The 21,712-nt window shown below is 43.8% G+C and overlaps 1 protein-coding gene across 3 annotated transcripts in view; it reads left to right on the top strand.

Annotated features, from left to right (window-relative positions):
• ADAMTSL2 (ADAMTS like 2) overlaps positions 1 to 21,712 on the top strand; it is a 128,694-nt gene that overhangs the window by 74,367 nt on the left and 32,615 nt on the right. For 2 of the 3 annotated variants that reach the window (XM_040324163.1, XM_040324165.1), the window contains 2 exons: positions 7,115 to 7,241; positions 10,709 to 10,922. In XM_040324163.1, the coding sequence (XP_040180097.1) occupies positions 7,115 to 7,241; positions 10,709 to 10,922 (341 nt within the window). The remainder of the gene's footprint in view (positions 1 to 7,114; positions 7,242 to 10,708; positions 10,923 to 21,712) is intronic. The other variant, XM_040324164.1, reaches the window with a different exon arrangement.

The following is a 21,712-nucleotide window of genomic DNA, read 5'->3' as shown; positions in this document are numbered from 1 at the left end:
AGGGCACAGGCCCTCAAACCATTTATCGAAGAAATGGCATCCATCCATAAACGGATAGATGAAAAAGCGGACATACGTTCCGCATGTGTGAAAGGGGCCTTAGGAGATTGTCTCTTTCTGGTTAACAGAGTGTGATGTCTGGGCATACAGCCAAGATAGCGAACATTGCTCATTGGAGGAAAGGCACACACCCCTCTCATCATAGGCAGAGTCTCTCAGAGCTGTTTTGTAAAAGGAGCTGCTCTCTGCTAATCTATTTTAGCAACCTCCTTTGACAAAAGATTCAGGCTGCTTTGGTCTAAAAAGTCAAAAAATATGTCGGGAGGCTGATAACAGGGGAACCGTTCAGAAGAGAGCTATAAGGCCGGGTACACACGAACAAACATGTATGGTGAAAGCGGTCCGTCGGACCGTTTTCACCATACATGTCTGCCAGAGGGCTTCTGTACGATGGTTGTACACACCATCGTACAGAAGTCCGCGCGTAAACAATACGCGGGGCGTGTCCGCGGTGTCGCCGCGTCGATGACGCGGTGTCGCCGCGACAATGACGCAGCGACGTGGGTGGCCCGCCTTTAAAATGCTTCCACGCATGCGTCGAAGTCATTCGACGCATGCGAGGGACGGCGGGCGCCTGGACATGTACGGTAGGTCTGTACTGACGACCGTACATGTCCGAGCGGGCAGGATTCCAGCGGACGGTTTTAAAACACGTCCAGGAATATTTGTCTGCTGGGAAAAGGCCCGGCGGGCAAATGTTTGCTGGAATTCGGCCCGCTCGCGCCCACACACGACCGAACATGTATGCTGAAACTGGCCCGCGGACCAGTTTCAGCAGACATGTTTGGTCGTGAGTATGGGGCCTAAGACTTAGCTCATTAAAAAAGAGATAACAAAATACTGCAGATATATGTGCCCAGCTCAAATTTCATGAATCCAGCTTACATCCACTTTAACACAGTCATTTGACGTGTGTGATGTTATTTTTTCAAGAATTTTGGTGGTTTTACTGATGCCAGTGCCCTTGCTATTTTTGCCTTTCCACAATAAAAACCTGACCAGTGTTAAAGGGGCTGTAAAGGAAATTTTTTTTTTCATAATAGGCATCCTTTACCTGCAGACATTCCTCTTTTCACTTCCCCATTGTTCGTTTTTGCTCAGAAGTTGCTCTATTTCTTCTCTGTTCTGTTCACTTCCTGCTTGTCTGATTTTACTGACCACCGTGGTGGGAGGCTTTACTGCAGTGGTCAGTAACATGCTCACCCCCTCCTGGGAACTACATCTGTGTGGCAGGACGCTCTCTACGTGTTAGAGACTTCAATTAGGTGTGAATTACTGGGTGTGCCGCAATTCATACTGGGAAATGTAGTTCTTACATGAACGAGCGATGAAAACCAGGAAGTGAATGAGAGAACAGAAACTAGAATGCCGGAGGTGTTATAGATGAAGGAATTTTATAGGTATTTACTTGTTTTTAACAGAATCATTACACTATTCTGTCTGTGACCCTTTAAGTTTGACGTCAAATTTCGATTTAGTGTTATTTCTAGTCTTTTTACTAAAATGCAATTTTAGTTTTAGTGGTACAGTATTTTAATCATCTGAATTGTTTTAGTCATATTTTAGTAATTTTTTAATGCATTATTTAAGCATTTCTCTATAATTTCCAAACTCATAAGCTCCTGGAGTAAAAATCGAATAATATATTATTATTTATGGTATTAAGGTTTGAACAAATTACAGACACAGATTTAGCCGCTATATAACGTCTTTATAAATAAAACCAACTTTCGTTACAAGAATAGAGAAAGAGAGAGAGGTCTGAATGGTCTGAGGATACCTGAATGCATAGTAAGTGCTAGACGATCTGAGGGGGTGTCTAATGCACAGCGAGTGCTCTGGACAGTCTGAGGAGGCATGTAATGCACAGCCATTGCTCTGGACGGTCTGAGGAGGCATGTAATGCACAGCCAGTGCTCTGGACGGTCTGAGGAGGCATGTAATGCACAGCCAGTGCTCTGGACGGTCTGAGGAGGCATGTAATGCACAGCCAGTGCTCTGGACCGTCTGAGGAGGCATGTAATGCACAGCCAGTGCTCTGGACCGTCTGGGGAAGCCTGTATTGCACAGTGCTCTGGACAGTATTCAGGAGGAGGCCTGTAATAGCGCACCGTGTTCCCTGGACAGTGGTGTGAGGAGGCCTGAAATGGCACACACAGTGCTGTGGACTGTCATCTGAGGGGTCCTGTAATGCACACAGTGCTCTGGATGGTTGCCTGAGGAGGCCTATAATGGTGCACACAGTGCTTTGGACGGTTGTCTGAGGAGACCTGTAATGGCACACACAGTGCTCTGTACAGTCATCGGAGAATGCCTGTAAATGCTGCACAGTGCTCTGGACGGTTGTCTGAGGAGACCTGTAATGTAGGGTGACCAGATATCCCCAGTTTCAGGGGACAGTCCCCTGATTGAGGACACTGTCCCCCGACCAAGTCTGTCCCTGGTTTTGTCCCCAGATTGGATTTAATAGGGGGCAGGGGAAATTTCAAAGACAGTCAGTGCAGAATTAAAATAAAAAAAATTAGAATTACACACACCCCCGCTCCACCGTGCCTACTAGCATAGGGGGGTTGTATTTTTCCCATTATCTGTACCCCTTTCTGATGATCATGTGCTGGTTGGAGTGGAGAGAATATTTCTTCAGTTTCGGGCGCATGCCCATTCAGCTTTGCTCGAATGTTCTTCTGCCTTGGCTCAAATCCTGGCCAGCCACCTGCCTATCTCCTTGCCTTCCCTGGCGAAGTGATCTTCCTCCGCTCCCCATCCAGTAGTAGCCCGGGCCCGAAGAGTAAGACTTGAGAGGCTGTGAGGTGGGTGGCGACGGGCAGAGAGTCGCTGATTGTTGCCATTACTAGTAAAGAAAAAATGTCCCCGGATTTCATTTTAAAAATCTGGTCACCTTACTGTAATGGAGCACACAGTGCCCTGGATGGTCTTCTGAGGAGGAGTCCTGTGAATGCTGCACAGTGCTCTGGATGGTTGACTGAGGAGGCCTGTAATGCACAGTGCTAGCATGCCACGGTCGCTACCTTGCTTACTGGGAGGGAAAGAACTTGCAGGCTTGGCAGGTGGAGCTCCAAAGAATGTTCACATGGGTAAACGTCCCCCTCACATTTTTGTTCTGTTTGCCTTTGTCATAGTTTGTCAATTCACATCTTCCCGGAGAGCATCACTGAGAGGAGCACCGGCTACCTCCCATTCCCACACAGTGCCTCTCCTCGGCATCCCAGACGGATCCTCTCCGCAGACCCGCTGTCAGGTGCGGCACCCACCCGGGCAACACAAGCAGCTGGAGCAACGTGCATGGAAGCCTGAGCTGGGCGGCGAGAGCGAGGCTGAGGGGCAGGGCCCAGACACTACACACACTATTGGATCCTGATCCAAGGAGTCTGATATACAGATACACACCTGCGGTTTGAGCCTATACTGACCTCTTTTTTTGTTAAAAGGGTCAACATCTGGTAAGGTGCCACCCTTATTCAGAGCACTTTTTGGGTGATCTCTCACGGTCGGTGAAGGTGGAGCTATGCACAGCGATTTTGAAGGCTAATTACTATGCACTAAAGCACTTTAGTAAAGGACTTTGTTTCAGCTATTTTTACACTAGTGGTATCCACCACATTAATGGATTGCACTGTTGCTTATGGTTACAGTTGTTTTTGACACAATTGTATTAACTTTGCTTGGGATATAATTATTGTAATTTTTATTAATTTGCACAGCATGTTTTTACTTATCTATTGGTGTGGCATTTTTATTTTATCTTATTGATCTTTATTTATATATGTGTTATTACCATTTTTTCACTATTTACAACTTATATTTAACCTAGCGCCCCCACCCTCCTTTTCTCATTGCTTATTTCAGTATTGCACTGTAATTGGGGTGCAGCTCAACTAAATATATTTTTTCCACTATCACTTAAATTTGGCGCGAGATATTTACCCTTTTTCATAGTTTGTTAATTGACGACAATTTTATTGATTTTTGTTTAGTTTTCACCAATGGAAACATGCCGCTGACAAAAACTATGACAAATATTTTCATCAACAAAATGAATGCTGAACCTGACAAAGGTTCTCACTCTTTACCACTTACCTTAGCTTTGTTACTATAAAAGGTGAAAAAATGCACATACCAAAAACAAACTCAAAAGAAGCAGCAAACTCAAAATGTTATACAACATAAAAACGAATAATAAAAAATAGGAGTTGCGCTGAAAAACCTTATATATAAGTGACCATATAAAATAAAAATAAAATAAAAAGGAGCTGTGATAAAAACACCTCGTAATGATGACCAAAAAGGTAATTTTCTCACCAATTTTGTATGTGTACATTTATTGGGACTATTTACACAGTTGACCTTTTTGGTCATCATTACGAGGTGTTTTTAGCACAGCTCCTTTTTATTTTTTTTATTTTATATGGTCACTTATATATAAGGTTTTTCAGCGCAACTCCTATTTTTTTTTATTTTTTTTTATTATTAGCTTTGTTACTGTCTGTGTCCCCTGTTGAGAACTTTTGTCTGTACCTCCCGCTCTTTGTTAACCACATAAGATGTAATGGAAAAAACTCCCCAATAGCAATAACAACTTGATAGAGATTTTAACTCGTACTGGTTCTTCCCAAAATTAAAATAATTTATTTGTTAGGAAAGATGCTCGTGGAAGGGTTGATATTGGACTTTATAGGGACTGAAATACACAACATTTAAAAATATAAATATTTTTATTACATATTGATTAAAATAAGCACAACCAGACAAACACTAGTTTAAAAAACTTTGGAAAAAAATGCCTATATACTTTTACAACACACAACCTAAACACCAAGAAGTATACTCCTGACTAATCATGACGGTGTTCTTGAAACAACATTTAATGTTCTATCAGGCTTGGTGTGAGTTGATCATAGTGTGCAGTAGCTCGGCTCGATATGCTGCCTATAAAGTCCAGTATCAACCCTTCCACTAGCATCTTCAGTTAATGGGACGTGGCACATTTTATATACTATTTTGGTATCCACAGCACATCCCTGTGGCCAGTGGTGTATTTAGGTTTTGTGCTGCCCTAGGCCTGACTAAACTCGTGCACCCCCTAATTTAAATATGACCCACCCCTTCCTGTCAAGGACGCACCCCTTTCTGTTTAAAACACGCCCTGACATTTTCAAGTGGGGACACTAGTTCCTAGGGCCTGGGGGGATTGCCTTAATTTGCATAGATTTCATCTCACTTCCTGTTTTGGCTATGGGGCAGAAAGTGAAGGGAAATCTCTGCAATGGGACAGAGATGGTAAAAAATAAACTGAGGCTATAACCCTCCCTTACTCGATCCAAAAAAAAAAGCGTTGCCTATAGTTCTACTTTAAGCACAAATTTTTGATAATTTTATGGAGAGGCTTAAGAAGCTATAACCATTTTAATGGTGCAGCAGAAAAGATATAGCACAGTGAGGAAGGTTTGTGGTCCAGGATGATAGAAGCAGCTTGCGTTACACTAACAGTGTAGCGCAAGCCGGCGTGGACTCTTTCCGTGCTGCCCCCCTGCAAAGTGCTGCCCTAGGGCCAGGATACAGCGTTGCCTGTGGCGATACCTTTAAAATAATCTATTTTGTTAGGAAAGATTTACAGATATACAATCACAGAAACAATATAAAGTGGTATTAAACCCAAAACAAAAAAATTAATATATTGCAGCTTACCAATGTATATACGTTGTGACTGCATTTGTTTTCTTTTTATGTGCTTTTTCCCTCTGTTTTCACCTGATGATCTGGCCAGTACCACACTTTCTTCCTTAGAATTGTCTGTCTGGGGGTGGGTAGTGTTAGATGTTCTAGCAGATTTAGAAGCCAAAATTCCAGCTAACACTTTATAAGCAGTTACCGCTAAAAGTTATTTTTCTTTTGGGATAAAGGTTTTACATAAACAAATCATCATAAGGACCCATGTCAGTGTTAAATGGTTTGTCCCCACTTTTTGCCATTCAGCACTGCATCGCTAAGTGACAATTTCGCAGTACTTTTTCCCCACAAATAGAGCTTTCTTTTTGTGGTATTTGATCACCTCTGCGGTTTTTATTTTTTGTGCTATAAACAAAAATAGAGCAACAATTTAAAAAAGAAAAATTCAATATATTTTACTTTTTGCTGTAATAAATATCCCCAAAAAATTAAATTAAAAAACGTTTTTTTTCCTCAGTTTAGGCCGATACGTTATCTTCTACATATTTTTGGTATAGGTGGGCGGAAAATTTAAAGGGACGTACAGGTACGCCTATTTGCCAGCCCCGTGCCATGCTGTCGACGTACATCTGCATGCGGCGGTCGGCATGTGGTTAAAAAACAAAAGACTTACTAGCTAGATCGCCAGCTGAAAATAAAAAAGAAAGCCTAATAAAGAAAACAAATGCAACCACCACATCTATGAATTTGTAAGCTGCAAAAACAATTATGTTTTTTGGGGGGGGGGTTTAATACCATTTAACCTCTTGGAGCCGGCGTGACCCGGCCCTTTAAGGGATTTAGGATTCCAGGAGGTGGGGTGGGGTTTATGATCCTGTGACAAGCAGCAATTGGGAGCTTTCCGTTATTCACCGGTAACTGTGCAGGGCGCGCTCTCTCAGCACGGCTGTATCTGCAGTAATGCACGCAAATATGCGGCCGCTCTGCGCCAAGAGGTTAAAGAGTATATTGCCAAAGTACCTACAAAGTATCTACTTTGTGCTGGTCTGAGTACACTTTGATTGGCCGCTTTGGATTATTGCCATTTTCTCCATGCTATGCTTGAGAAATATTCTACTACTATATTTTGTAGTGCATGGCAATATTTGTTTATTACAAATGGTTCAAATGGTGTTATCAGGAGGGATGTCAAATAGGGCAGACTTGGTCTTTTTGCTGCCATCACTCTATATAGATGGCATCACTCTATGTTTCTATTGTCAGTCTATGTGCTTGTGTGTCAGGTCCTCTTTTTAGATCACATTCTACAGAACAAATATCTAGCCCATGTAACCGTTTGTTGTGTTGATTTATTATCCCCGGACAGGAGTGATGTCCACCTATGCCATGTGTGTGCGATACGACGGGGTGGAAGTAGACGACTCGTACTGTGATGCTCTGACCCGCCCTGAGCCAGTCCACGAATTCTGCGCAGGAAGGGAGTGCCAGCCAAGGTACACTCTGTAGTAAACATAGCAGATTACTATGACTGCCACGTCCCAGGACTGACCTCCCTACCAATATCTGCCAAAAATTCAAATAGTCTTTTTAACACTTTTACTTTAAGCAGTCTGTAAATAGATAAACTGTGCAGACTGAACTCTTACAGCTAAGCTTGTCATGGTTCTCTGTACAGCACTGTGTACTATGTCAGAGCTTTGAACGGGTCTAATAATAGTGCGACTAAGTTGGGAACATTAGACTGTAAGCTCCTCTGGTGCAGACTTATTTGACTAGTGCAATGTTTTCTGTACAGCACTGCTGAAGATGTCAGAGCTATATAACGGTATAGTAATAGTGTGTGACTGCAGTGGGGACATTAGAGTGTAAGCTCCTCTGGTTCAGAATTATGTAACTGGCTCAGTGTGTACAGCATTGTAATATCTGTCAGAGCTACATAAAAATATGTAGAATAATATTTAGTGTATGACTGTGGTAGGATCTTGGCGTGCAAGCTCCTCTGCTACAGAGACTGATGTTAGTAGCTCAGGGGGTAATCCACAAAAGAGATACGACGGCGTATCTACTGATACGCCGTCGTATTCCTGTTTCTATCTTTGGAACTGATCCAAAGAATCAGTTTCCAAGAGATAGACAGAAGATCCGACATGTGTAATTGAATTACACTGTCGGATCTTAAGGATGCAATTCTAGGCTGGCCGCTAGGTGGCGAGGCCATTGCGGCCAGCCTAGAATATGCAAATGAACACTTAGGGCGATCCACGAACGTTCCGACGGCCCGTCGCGCTAATTCTACGTCGTTTACGTCGAGTTACGCCGTGTAAAAATAGGGCTGAGTCCTATTTGACTAAGCCCTATTAAGTATGGCCGTCGTTCCCGCGTCAAAAATTCAAACTCTACGTCGTTTGCGTAAGACGTCCGTGAATGGCGCTGGACGCCATTTACGTTACCGTCTAAGCAAATGACGTCGGAGCGACGTCTGTTAGCGCAATGCACGTCGGGTAATTTACCCGACGGAGCATGCGCAGTACGTCCGGCGCGGGAGCGCGCCTAATTTAAATGGGAATCTGTATTAGGAACGCCTTGCGCCGGACGGAGTTAAGTTACACCGCCGCAAATTTCCAGGTAAGTGCTTTGTGGACCTGCACCTTACTTGGGAGATTTGCGGCAGTTTAACTTAACTCTGAAAAGTTAAGTTGCGCTCGGCGGCTGTGGATCTGGCGCTCAGTGTTTCCTGTACAGCACTGTCAAAGCTTTATAAAGGTAAAATAATAATAATAGTGTGTGACTGCTGTGAGGTCATTTTGAGTGTATGCTCCTCTGGTTCAGACTGATGTAAGTGGCTCTGTGTTCCCTGTACAGCATTGTGGAATGTTGGATCTATGCATGTATAGTACTGTACTGCAAGGGGACATTGGAGCATAAGCTTCTGTAGGTACTGATATAAATACGTTTTTCTGTACAGCACTGTGGAATTCTGTATGTCAAAGCTATATACTGTAAATGTATAACAATGATAGTCTTTGATTGTGGTGGAATTTTGGAATATAAGTATCTGATGTGAAGATCGGTATGAATTTATCAGTGTATTCTGTGCAGAATTTCACAATGGCAAATTGGAATTAAAGGGTCAGTTGACCCAAAAGTATTTCTTTAGTTATAGTTGGGAGCCTGTTGAATTGAGTCAATCCCTTGTTTTGATATGTCTTAATTACTCCGCAAAGAGATAATTCTTGACTCTCTTTCTGTCCTCCTGGGAGTTTGAGTTGTTCTTATTCACCTTAATGTGTTGCAGCTTCTCCTGTTACATAATAAAAAATTATAAATATCCAGCAGGCAGATCATGGATGCATTAGGTGTGCAGACTTTGGAACTGAAGTGCACAGATCTCACCATTAGAGTCCCCGAGAGATAAAATAAAATTTCATATGGTTCAACTCTCCCAACAAACATCTAAGACAATGAAATATCAATTATGTCTTATTTCAACTATACTTTATTTTAAATAACATATACCGTATTTATCGGGGTATTGCACGCTCCGGCGTATAGCGCGCACCCCTAAACTGGACCCGCAATTCCTGTAAAAAAAAAAAAGATTTTAGTACTTACAGTTTTGGTGTCTTGCGCGGCGTCCATCGGCGGCCTCGTCGGGTCCGGCGTCCTTCTGCGGTGTCCTCCCCGCTCGATCCCCGCGCTGAGTTTGAACTACTGCGCCGGCATATACCGAGCGCAGTACACTCGTGTATAGTCGGGCAGGCTCGGCTCCTCTCGCGGTCACGTCCTGTGCGTCCTGTACGTCCAGGACGTGACTGTGAGAGAACCCGAGCCTGCCCGACTATACACGAGTGTACTGCGCTCGGTATATGGCGGCGCAGTAGTTTAAACTCTGCGCGGGAAGTGGGTATCGGCGTATATCGCGCACCCACGATTTTGCCCTGAATTTCAGGGCAAAAAAGTGCGTGGTATACGCCGATAAATGCGGTATGTAAAAAAAACAAGAAACTTTATCGGGGTACATTCCAACCTGTATTGTGTCGCAGCGCATGAGTACATTAGATTACAATACAGTTCCAGTCACACAATAAATGCATTGACTCTGCCGTATACTGTGTTGTGAGGCGCAAAGTTCCCGGAACCATCACATCAAGCATGACACTGCTTACCTTGCAAAACATTATGTGGCCACTAAGGTACCACCAAAATACTTAGAGGTGCAATGTCAACCGTGCAGTGCCTGTAGCAGCCGCTAGCGATAATTGCAAGAGAATACGTCAGGCTGGTTGTAGCCACGTTGATCGATCAACTTGGTAAATTCAGCCTGTCCATTAACATTTTAAGAAGCAACGGGTGTAATGGGTGGATAGGAAAGAGGGATAAGGGAGGGAAAAGAGTTCACAAGCCTGATGCTTTATTGAAAGGACAAAGACACACAAGGAGAGTGGAGGAAAGGGAATACTTTAGATGTCCTCTTTCCCTTTAAAATCTATAAAGGGTATAGTCTCTGGACCAGTCTGTAGCCGTCCTAAACAGACACCCTCTCCCTCTGGTGGATGAGGCATTTTCTGGCGCACCATGAAACCTCAAAGCAACACATCACCCACCATGCACCATCAATGTCCTCCTGAGCAAAAGTCCCACAGAATAGTCTGTTCAGCACACTAAAGAGTGTGATGGCTGTCTGTGGTACAAAGTTGCTGAGTTCTGGTTCCAAGGCCCTCAACAGGTCCTGTGCAAAGGGGCACTCCCTGAAAACATGCAGAGCACCTTCCTCCTTGATGATGCAAAAGGGGCGGTGCCTGTATCTGCACAGGTTTCTGGCTTGCATAAATGTCCTTAGAGGCAAACCCCCCTTATCTATGTGAAACACATAGATGTACTTACTGTTCTTAGTAAATGTTGTACAGTAGCTGCATTCCTGTTTATTGGCCCAAATGTGATCTAGTTGTGTTTCTTCTAGGTGGGAGACGAGCAGTTGGAGTGAATGTTCTCGGACCTGTGGAGAAGGTTACCAGTTCCGGATAGTGCGCTGCTGGAAGATGATCTCACCTGGATTTGACAGCTCTGTGTACAGTGATCTGTGCGATTCTGCAGACATCACAAAGCCAGACGAGAGGAAAGTATGCAGGAACCCAGCATGTGGACCACAGTGGGAGATGTCTGAGTGGTCAGAGGTACGTGTCTGGCTTCTGTGGCCAGAAGAGAACAGCATCGTTTCTCTCCCATGTCCAGCGAGAGCCAGGGTTGCTTAAGGCCCCTTTCACAGGGGCGCCTCTGCTCAGCGGAATTCGCTTGCTCATTGGGGGGGGATCTCTCCGCTGATCCCCACTGAGCAGGCGGATAACAGATCGGATACAGTCCTGCTCTCCTCTATGGGGCAATGTTTTGGTAGACAGGGTCAGATGGCGGCGGATGTCAGCGGACATGTCTCCACTGACATCCGCCACTCAATAGAGGAGACTGGAAGGACTGATCAGGTCCGCCTGAAAAACTGACAGGTGGGTCTGTTCGGAAAGCCAGTGCGAAAGGGGCCCATCACAAGCAAGGAATTTAAAATAACCCTGGGAAATATTTTTCATGCACTTCTGTTTTTTCCAACATGTGTTTATTCAAATTAAAGAAATCCATGCTATTGTTGACCTTCTCATCTGAAAAGGTCCATTGCCTGCGTACTCCTGGCAATAATATTTTCTGCAACAATGAAACCATTGTAGCGCTACCCCCTCAGGAACCGCTGGTTGTTTTGGGATCAGCGTATTAAGTTACCTCTATGTGTTGTCTAGGGGTGAAGGTAGTGAGTAGAGCAATAAGCGAATGTCCAGTTCGTAGACAAGGTTTTCTGAATGCTTTATTTCTTGGCCCAACACGACCAACATCAACGTGAGGTAGACAGAAAAGGTTGATGAAGTAAAGGAACTTTGCGGTATTAGGCTTGGATAGAAGGAAAGCAATCCTGCTTTCAGTAGTAGTAGTACAGTTCGTCACCACTCCAGCCAGAGTGGATGAAGTGCCCCCGGACAGACCCCTGCCACAGGCCTGGCAGCTGGAGTGCCACTTTAAGGTTGCTGGGAGGAACAGGTCTCTGCCACAGACCTGGCTCTAGTGGGGCTTGGATGAGCTAAATGGTTGAGCTAATCCTCCCAGTAAATTACACTAGGGTCACCGGTTGACAGTGTGAGTGTACCTGTCAATGCTCCGGTCACCAGATCCCCGATGGTTCGTTCAAGCCCTTTTGGATAGCCTGCCTCCGGGTTCTCCTCAAGCCGAACCCCCACCGAACGGCACACAGCCTGGGATCTCCTCAGTAGAAGGGGGACCCAGTAAGTCACTGGGGCCCCTTAGTTGCATCAGTTGCTTCAGGCCAGGAGGGCCCAGAGTCTGGAACTCCGCGTGGCGCGCGACCCCAGGCCAGGTAGGCCATAGTAGTGGGGCCCGCGTTGTGCAAACACCCTAAAGGTGGGTGCCGCACCTGGAACCAGGAACCCGTGAAGAACCCAGAACAAAGGCTTCCGCCACAGAAATACTCCCCCCCAGAATGCCCCTTGAGGGAAAACTCCTCCAACTGGCTGCTGGGAAGAAGCGGCTCCGCCTGGACCTCTCTGGCGCCACCTGCCGCCCAGGGATGGTACCGCATACCTAGAACACAATCTGACCCACAGAACAATCCAGATTTGGCGACAGCCAAATTTAACACAATTAGAAATGAGAGCAACTTATCTCTCTCATGCCCCCACTAACTTTAGCGTAGTGCCCTTACTGAAAGTAAAGGGGGCGCTACACCATTATTAAGATAGACTTACTAAAATAGCAATCTATTTTCTTTTTATAAAGTACAGCAATTGTCCCATATTTGCCTACAAAGTTTTACAAATGTATCTGTTATCAGTATAGTCTAAGTCAACGCAAGACCATGTGTCCCTGTTATAACAGGTCATTTCTGGCTCATCGAAGTCCCCTAACTGTCCCTGGAAATGAAGGTCTATACCTGCCAAGTGTTCACACTAAATAGCTTTCTTGTCTGCAGCGGATGGCAAGCCTATTGCTGTAAATGGACAGGGTTGCTCGCCGGAGCTGGAAAGTTAAATAGCTCTACAAGTTATTACTAAATTCCGAATGAACGCAGGGGATATGCCTACTGTGAGTTGTATATGCTTAAATACATTTTTGTTGCAGCTCGGCTTATGCAAAATCTGACTATTCAGACTTTAGCTTTTTTTACTGTTAATGTTAACTTATAAAAGCCTAGTTTGCCATACCTTTAAGTCCGACTAGTTAGCTGAGTCAGGGTTCATCTGGAGCCTCACAGTGGCTAACTTTCCTACTGCTCAACATTACAAACTGTCTCTCAGCTTATAAGTGTGCATAATATTATTAAGTAACAGAGAATTCATTTAAAATTATTTACATTCATCTTAGAAAATAACTTTACATTCATAGGGTTATCCTTCAATTGACTCCCCTCCTCCAAAATGTTATATTCACCTGTCAACACAGCTGGCAAATCCACACTGGATCACATTAGAGATGGCCTCTACATAGGAATGGGATTTTGTCCACAAATGCACAGAAGATTTCAGGACAGGCCAGGAAACTTTCCAGTGATAGCACCACTGCCAGGAGTGGGGACAGGTTAATGCAAGATTGGGGGCTCATTAAAAAAAATAATTGTATAAAGTTATCCTGTAACTATGATCTGTCATTTGACAATGTTACAGTGCCTTGAAAAAGTATTCGTGCCCCTTGAAATTTTCCAAATTTGTCATGTTATAACCGCCATAATTGTATTTTATTGGGCTTTTATGTGACAGACCAACACAAAGTGGCACATAATTGTAAATGGAAGAAAAATGATAAATGTTTTTTTTTCTTTTTACAAATAAATATCTAAAAAGTGTGGCATGCATTTGTATTCAGTCCTCCTTCAGTCCCCCATACTTTGTAGAACCACCTTTTACTGCAATTACAGCTACAAATCTTTTTTTGAATTTTCAAGTCTTGCCACAGATTCTCAATTGGATTTAGGTCTGGACTTTGACTGGGCCATTTTAACACATAAATTTGCTTTGATCTAAACCATTCCATTGTAGCTCTGGCTGTATGTTTAGGGTCCTTGTCCTGCTGGAAGGTGAGCCCCAGTCTCAAGTCTTTTGCAGACTCTAACATGGTTTTGTCTAAGATTGCCCTGTATTTGGCTCCATCCATCTTCACATTAACTGACCAGCATCCCTGTTCTTGCTGATGGTGTGTTCAGGGTGATGTGGAGTGTTAGTTATCCACCACACCTAGCGTTTTGCTTTTAGTCCAAAACTTTCCATTTTGGTCTCTTCTGACCAGAGCACCTTCTTCCACGTGTTTGCTGTGTCCCCCACATGGCTTCTCGCAAACTGAAAATGGGACTTCCTATGGCTTTCACCAACAATGGCTTTCTTCTTGCCACTCTTCCATAAAGGCCAGATTTGTACGACTAATAGTTGTCCTGTGGACAGATTTCCCCACCTTATCTGTGGATCTCTGCAGCTCCTCCAGAGTTACCATGGGCCTCTTGGCTGCTTCTCTTATTAATTCTGTCCTTGCCTGTCAGTTTAGGTAGACAGCCATGTCTTGGTAGGTTGTGCCATACTTTTTCCATTAGCAGATGATGGACCTAACCCTGCTTTAAACTTCTTCACAACTTTATCCTTGACCTGTCTGGTGTGTTCCTTGCAGCGTTGCCAACCGCTCAAAGTGAAATTTACTGGCAGAACGACAAAATTTACAAACGGCACCAATTTTTTACAGCCAAAAAATCATGAAATTTGCTGGCAGATCCACATTCTTTATTGGCACTGCAAAAAAAGTACCTAAAATTACTGTTTTTAGTGCTAAACAGTGCAACTATCAATATTTGAACTAGAAACACATTGCTAATGCTATTAGCAATGTGTTTAAGTTAAACAAAAGTGAAAAAAAAAATTTCTCAATTTACATGAAGGTTAGGTTACTATAACCCAGCCAGCACAGAGTTCCCCCTTACATCGGAGTCTGCAGGATTCCCCCTTACAGTGCAAGTGAACTCTTATGTAAAGGGGAACTCTGCAGATCATGATGTAAGGGGGAACTCTGATGTGGAAGGGGGCTCTGGTGAATAGAGACCACCTTCCGAAGAGTAAATACACCAAGGTAAGGTGGGGTTACTAATATAGGGGGAAACATTGATATCAGTGCCGCCTTAAATTATTGTATTCACTCCCCTCCTTACATCAGTGACCCCCCCTCAGACTGGTCTGGCAGCGCTTTCACTGACCTCCTCTCGGGTGCACCTTGCAGGACTCAGTCAGACGGCTCCAGCTTGGCGGCTCTGGTTTTATTCTATAGTCTCCACTCCACAGTGCACACATGTGTTCCTCTCACCCTGATATCCCCTCAAAGTTTTACTCTCCTCCTCACCCCTGGTTGGTTTATCTGCCTATGGCGAGTGCACGGAGCTAGTTTTTCCTTCTCCAAAAACCTTTGAAAGTCTTATCATTAAATGCTCAGTCAATCCTTGATCATCATTTACCCTGGCCACTATATATAGACCTCCAGAATATAACAGCCATTTTGTCAAAGAATTTAATGAATATATTATGCAATTAACTGCTAACCAGGATAAATTAATAATTCAAGGAGACTTCAACGTTTGGTTAGAGCATACTGAAGAACCACACGCCAAGGACCTCCTAGAAGACTTGGAGGGTATGGGGTTCGAGCAGAAAGTTCAGGGGCCAACTCATATCCTTGGACATCAGCTTGACACTATACTCTCTAATGATCTTCAAGTCACAAATCTATCCACAACAGTGACAGGATGGACGGACCATTATCTATTAAAATACACTCTGCCAGACTTAGCCCCAGAAAAAATACTTCAGGCCCCCCCGATGGAAAGATCAAAACCTTTCCGAAAACTTACAAAAATCAGCGATGAAACCTTTAATTCAGTCTATATTAACAGCCAAGGCAATTCAGAACAGAAGTTAGTCGACATTGAAAATGATTTGGAAAAATTAGAACAGGCCATGGACGCATTCGAACAAAAACTAAAAAACACCCTTGACAAAGTGGCGCCCATCACTACGTCATACAATAGGCCTAGGAAATCTAAATCATGCCCTTGGTATTCATCCTCACTGGGAAAGTTAAAATCCAAAAGACGTCAGCTTGAACGCAAATGGATCAGAACTAACCACCCGCAGGACAAATTGGCCTATAGGAACCAGTGCAGAGTGTATAGCAAGCACGTAAAATTCCAAAAAAGAAGCTATTATAATGCCCAAATAGCCCAAGCAATTAATAAAGAGGCTGAACTATTCAAAATCACATCCAGCCTCTTTAACAACAAAAAATACTTTTCTTCCATACCATCCTCAGATAAAATGTGCTCCAGCCTTCTTCTGTCATTTGAAGCCAAAATACAGAAAATCCGGACATCTACCAACCAGGCTGTGCGACCCTTAGACCAACCAATATCATCTGGCTTCCATTCAGGTCTTATGCAATTTACAGATACTACCCCTGGGGAGATACTGAAAATTATGAGAGACTTAAAAGCATCATATCCGGATGATATCTGTCCCGGGTGGCTCATGAAGACCAATGCAAAAACATTGGCCCCGGACATCTGCAAAGTTATTAACCTTTCTCTGCAATTAGGCATCGTCCCAGGAAAAATGAAGCATGCCATAGTAACACCCCTTCTGAAAAATATGGGCCTAGACATAAATGACCTGCTCAATTTCAGGCCCATCTCCGCCATCCCCTTCCTGGCAAAAATCCTAGAGCAAGTAGTCTTCAGGCAGTTACAAAACTATTTTGAGGGGGGAAACCTCTTCCATGACACCCAGTCGGGGTTTCGCCCGGGAAGAGGAATCGAGATATCTGTGCTGGCCATACGAGAAAGATTACTGACAATCCGTGACGCAGGGGGGTCGGCAGCCCTGATTCTGCTAGACCTCTCCGCAGCATTCGACACTGTCGACTATGATATACTGTTGGACAGATTAAAAAATCTTTTTGGTCTTAACGGGGTGGTCCTGAGCTGGATACGCTTGTTTCTCCATGAGAGAACACAATATGTCAAGATGGGAACACACCGGTCTACCCCAAGACCTCTGACATGCGGAGTTCCACAGGGGAGTGCTCTATCGCCACTCCTCTTTAACTGCTATGTTCGTCCTCTTGCTGATATCATCCAGAACAATAACTTGGAGTGCCAGCTTTATGCCGATGACACACAAATTCTGGTTGATTCAGCAAGAGGACCTCAGCAGCCAGTTCAGCTGGCGAAATACCTGGTAGAAATACAGGACTGGATGGCTGGCAATAAGCTTGGACTGAACACAGCCAAAAATTAAGTTCTATTAATTGGTCCTACTAGCCCCCTATTGCTGGCTGCTTGGCCTCCATCTTTCGGACCCGCACCCATTCCAGCCAAGCAGGTAAAAAACCTAGGAGTCATAATTGATGACACCCTCTCGTTTGTGCCCCACTTTAGAAACATCCTGCGGAATGCCAATTACCATCTAAGGCTCCTCAGAAAAGTAAAACATCTATTCACGCAAAATAACAGATCACTACTTGCCCAGGCTTTTATCCATTCCCGGTTAGACGGGGCAAACGTATTCCTATTGGATGCCCCGCAAAAATGGGCCCATAAGCTCCAGGTGGTTCAGAACCACACTGCTCGCTTTGTACTCGGTCTAGCGAGACAAGACCATATTAGCCTGGCCAGGAGATCACTTCATTGGCTCCCTATCGAGCAGAGAGTGATCTTTAAAACGCTCTGTATCTTCTTTCGTGCATACTGGGGACAGGGTCCCAAGTATTTACACAGCTTGGCGGTGCACTATGAACCCTCGCGCCCATTAAGATCCAAGACCCAACATTTAGCCACAGTTATTCCATCTAAACTTTCTTCCATGCGAGGCAAACGACTCCAGAGTAGGGGTGCCATGCTGTGGAATGCCCTCTCCTTGGAACTTAAGATGACACCTAACCTGCTCCTCTTCAGAAAAAAACTGAAAACGGAGCTGTTCGTCCAGGCCTATGGATACATTTATATTCTTTTCCCTCTCACAGTCCGCCCCCTCATTGAAGGGGCCACTTGCCTCTCTAATGACTATGATGTCTTCTACCCCTCCTCTTGTATCCCCACTGTTCCTTTTTTCTTTTCTATTTTTCTCCCTTACACTTCACGGGTCTTTCCTCTTGCTCCCCTAAGGGCTGGATACCTTTTCCTTTCACCGCCCTCTCTTCTCTTTTCTCTCTCTTCCTCACCACGGATTGATTCAATTTAACATCTCACCAGCGGCGCTTAGATGCTCACTTCACAGTGGGCATTTGGCGCCTAACTAAGCTCAAAAATCAATCAAATCTACAGGCGGTTGGCAACACTAGTTCCTTGGCCTTCATGATGCTGTTTGTTCACTAAGGTTCCCTAACAAACCTCTGAGGGCTTCACAGAACAGCTGTATTTACACTGAGGTTAAATTACACATAGGTGGACTGTATTTACTTATTGGGTGACTTCTGAAGGCAATTAGTTCCACTAGATTTTAGCTAGGGATATCAGAGTAAAGGGGGCTGAATACAAATGCATGCCACACTTTTCACATATTTATTTGTAAAAAAATTGGAAAACCATTTATCATTTTCCTTACACTTCACAATTATGTTCCACTGTGTGTTGGTCTATCAGATAAAATACGTGTTTGGTTGTAACATGACAAAATATGGGAAACTATAAGGGGTATGAATACTTTTTTCAATGCACTGTATACACACTCAGAAGCTGGGAGGTTAGCCAGTAAGCAAGGAAGCAACTGTCAGCATTACGAAGTACAGCTAAATAAGGAACCAAACTGGATCTTAAATAAGTAAGACTGCTTGATCAGATTTCTGCAAAAGCCTGGTTGTGCCTGGTTCTCAGTAGCCAAGGCTTTAATGGGTGCTGCTTTTGCATCGTAAAGCAGGCTGACCATAAGGGCCCCCTTAAACAGTCTTATTGATTTCTATCATTCTTCTGGTCCTTTGCACTACTTAGTTGTATGTAAAATCAAAAGAAATTGCACAGAGATTATGCAATTAGGTTGTAACGTCTGGCCAGCTTAACATTTATGAAAATGATGTGTAGTAAGGTGCTACATTAAATTAAAGACATTAAATTACCGTATTTATCTGCGTATATCGCACACTTTTTTGCCCTGAAAATCAGGGCAAAATCGTGGGTGCGCGATATACGCCGATACCCGCTTTCCCGCGCCGAGTTTTGAATACTGCGCCGACATATACCGAGCGCAGTACACTCGGGTATATTCGGCCAGTCTCGGCTTCTTCCGCGGTCACGTACTGGACGTACAGGACGTAAGCGCGACAGTTGCCGAGCCAGTCCGAGTGTACTGCGCTCGGTATATGCTGGCGCAGTATTCAAAACTCGGTGCGGGAAACGAGCGGGGAGGACGCGAGGACGCCGCAGAAGGACGCCTGACACGCCGAAGAGGACACCGGACCCGCTGAAGAGGACACCAGACCCGCCGAAGAGGACACCAGACCCGCCGCAGAAGGACACCTGAAGCCGCAGAAGGACGCCGGACCCGACGAGGCCGCCGATTGACGCTGCGCAAGACACCAAAACTAAGTACAAAAATAACTTTTTTTCCACAGGATTGGGGGTCACTTTAGGGGTGCGCGATATACGCGGGAAGGCGTTATACCGCGATAAATACGGTATGTTCAATCAGGTAGGCCTTTACAGTACTTGTTAGTATATGGCTATAATGACATCATATGTGCAACTGATAAAACAGTCGATATTCCATAACATTTACAATAAAATATCAGTTGTGACAACCATGAATCAACTTATCATTGGCATATACTACCAACGATATATACAAAGTACCAGTAATTGCGCAGTGTATGTAAACTCTACGTGTCTCATGTTTCGCGGTTACTTGATGTCCGCTTCCTCAGGAGTCATAGGCGCATAATTGGTTGAAAGGTGTGTACATGGAATATGTCACGAAACTAAAAATAAACAAATAAACATTAGCATTATATATATATATATATATATATATATATATATATATATATATATATATTGGAAAATATATTATTACAGTTCTATAGAAAAAAGTGCATTGATCTGCCAGTATATAACCATCACCAAAAGGACATCATCTCACCGTGGATGCGGTGTCAGGTAAGTGGCCAGGGGCCCAGAGGATACAGAAAGTCACAGGATGGCCCAAAACATAGGTATAACCTAGATAAATATTTGAATTAGACATGTCAGTTTATTCACATTCCCCTCAGGCCCATAAACGTGGCTAGGTGGCAAATTATATTAAAATATAAGCATTGTCCATATATATGTATACAAAACATGTACCTTCTATAAAGAGACATCTGTTCTATCCCAATCAATGTCACTTGGTATATTATATATAAGTAGCCCCTCTGGGTACAGGGAGGTCTGAAAATAACAATTAGTGGTAATTATAGCTATTTATATTAGTTACCGTATTTATCGGCGTATAACACGCACAGGCGTATAACACGCACCCTAACTTTAAGAGGGAAGTTTTGGGAAAAAACTTTCCACAGCCCCCTGCGTATAACACGCAGGCACTGTTTACCCTCTATTTTCAGGGTAAAAAAGTGAGTGTTATACGCCAATAAATACAGTAGTTATTTATTATTCATCAACTGAGTCAGAGGTGTTATTATATTGTTATAGTCTTTGTTTCCATTTTTACCTGAGTTTTTCATATATATTGTGACCAGAGGTGGATCTGATATATTCCTTTACTTTATAATATTGTTATACCTCATCACTTTACTATATAGTATTCGTTGGTAATCTAAAAGAGAATCTAGAATCAGATTGTAATATTAGTTGCCAGTCTAGGAGCCCCCAAATCTAAGACTCTCAATCTGCAAATGTTGTCTCTCAGCTCTAAAGTTAGAGCGCTTACACATTGCCAAATGCACAAAATTGAGGCTCTGGCCTTCTGCAGAAACTTTGCAGCTTGTGTGTGATTTTTACCCTGCCTAATCTGTATTAATACGGTAACAACACTGAGCGTCCTAATGATTCACCCATAAAGCAGCAGGCTAGGTTTGGGTTTGCTGGAACTTGTAGTTCAGAATAGATGAAGGAAGCTGCAATTCAATAAAAAGGTTTCTATGGTGTGCTTTGTTTCCATTTCATGCATACACAATTATGTTGGAGAGGCAGCTAAGACACTGTAAAACTGAAGACGTTATTTTCAGTGCCAAGTCCCCTGTTCAGACCAAAGGGAACGCTTATTAATTGCTGTGGTTCCCCCAGTGATTATGGCTTTGCATGTCCCCAGAGCGTGCTGCTCACCCTGCAGTTCTGTGCAGGTGACCGCAGCTTTTGATCCATCCCAGGTGCAGCTGTGTGCACCCCAGCAAGGAACGAAGCCTTTGATGAAGCCACTGGGCACCATTACTGCCTATGCTAATCTCATTTAGATCTGTGTCTGCAGCCAAGTGCCAGTTGGCAGAGCATAAAACAGCCTAACTCAGAGGGATCAGAAAAGCATGAAAGGGCCTGCGATGTGAAATGCGTCAGTCACACAGTCAGTTACCCTGCTGAAAACCGATAGGCTGTCTCTTGCTGGTGTTGCTTTATCAAATGCCACAAGCTGATGTTTCATCCCACAGGAGGAAGCGAGACTGATAGTTTGGGAAGTAGGCAGTGTTTGGCCAGAAATCCTTTTGTTGGCGGGAAGAGCGATTAACTACTGAACATCCAAAGTATGGCACTCTTTCATACATTTTCAGTAGCCATGAGAAAACTTTAGTTATGGCAGAACTACAAAGCCAGGATTGCTTGTCATAATGAGGTTTAAAAAGCATAGGCATCCTTATCCTACAAGAAATAAAGAGTCATGTTGTTTATCCTTACTGCATGGAA

This window comes from Rana temporaria, chromosome 9, assembly GCF_905171775.1.
Source record: "Rana temporaria chromosome 9, aRanTem1.1, whole genome shotgun sequence".
Lineage (NCBI taxonomy): Eukaryota > Metazoa > Chordata > Amphibia > Anura > Ranidae > Rana > Rana temporaria.
Note: the sequence above shows the minus strand (reverse complement) of the source record. Positions and strands in the feature narration are given on the sequence as shown.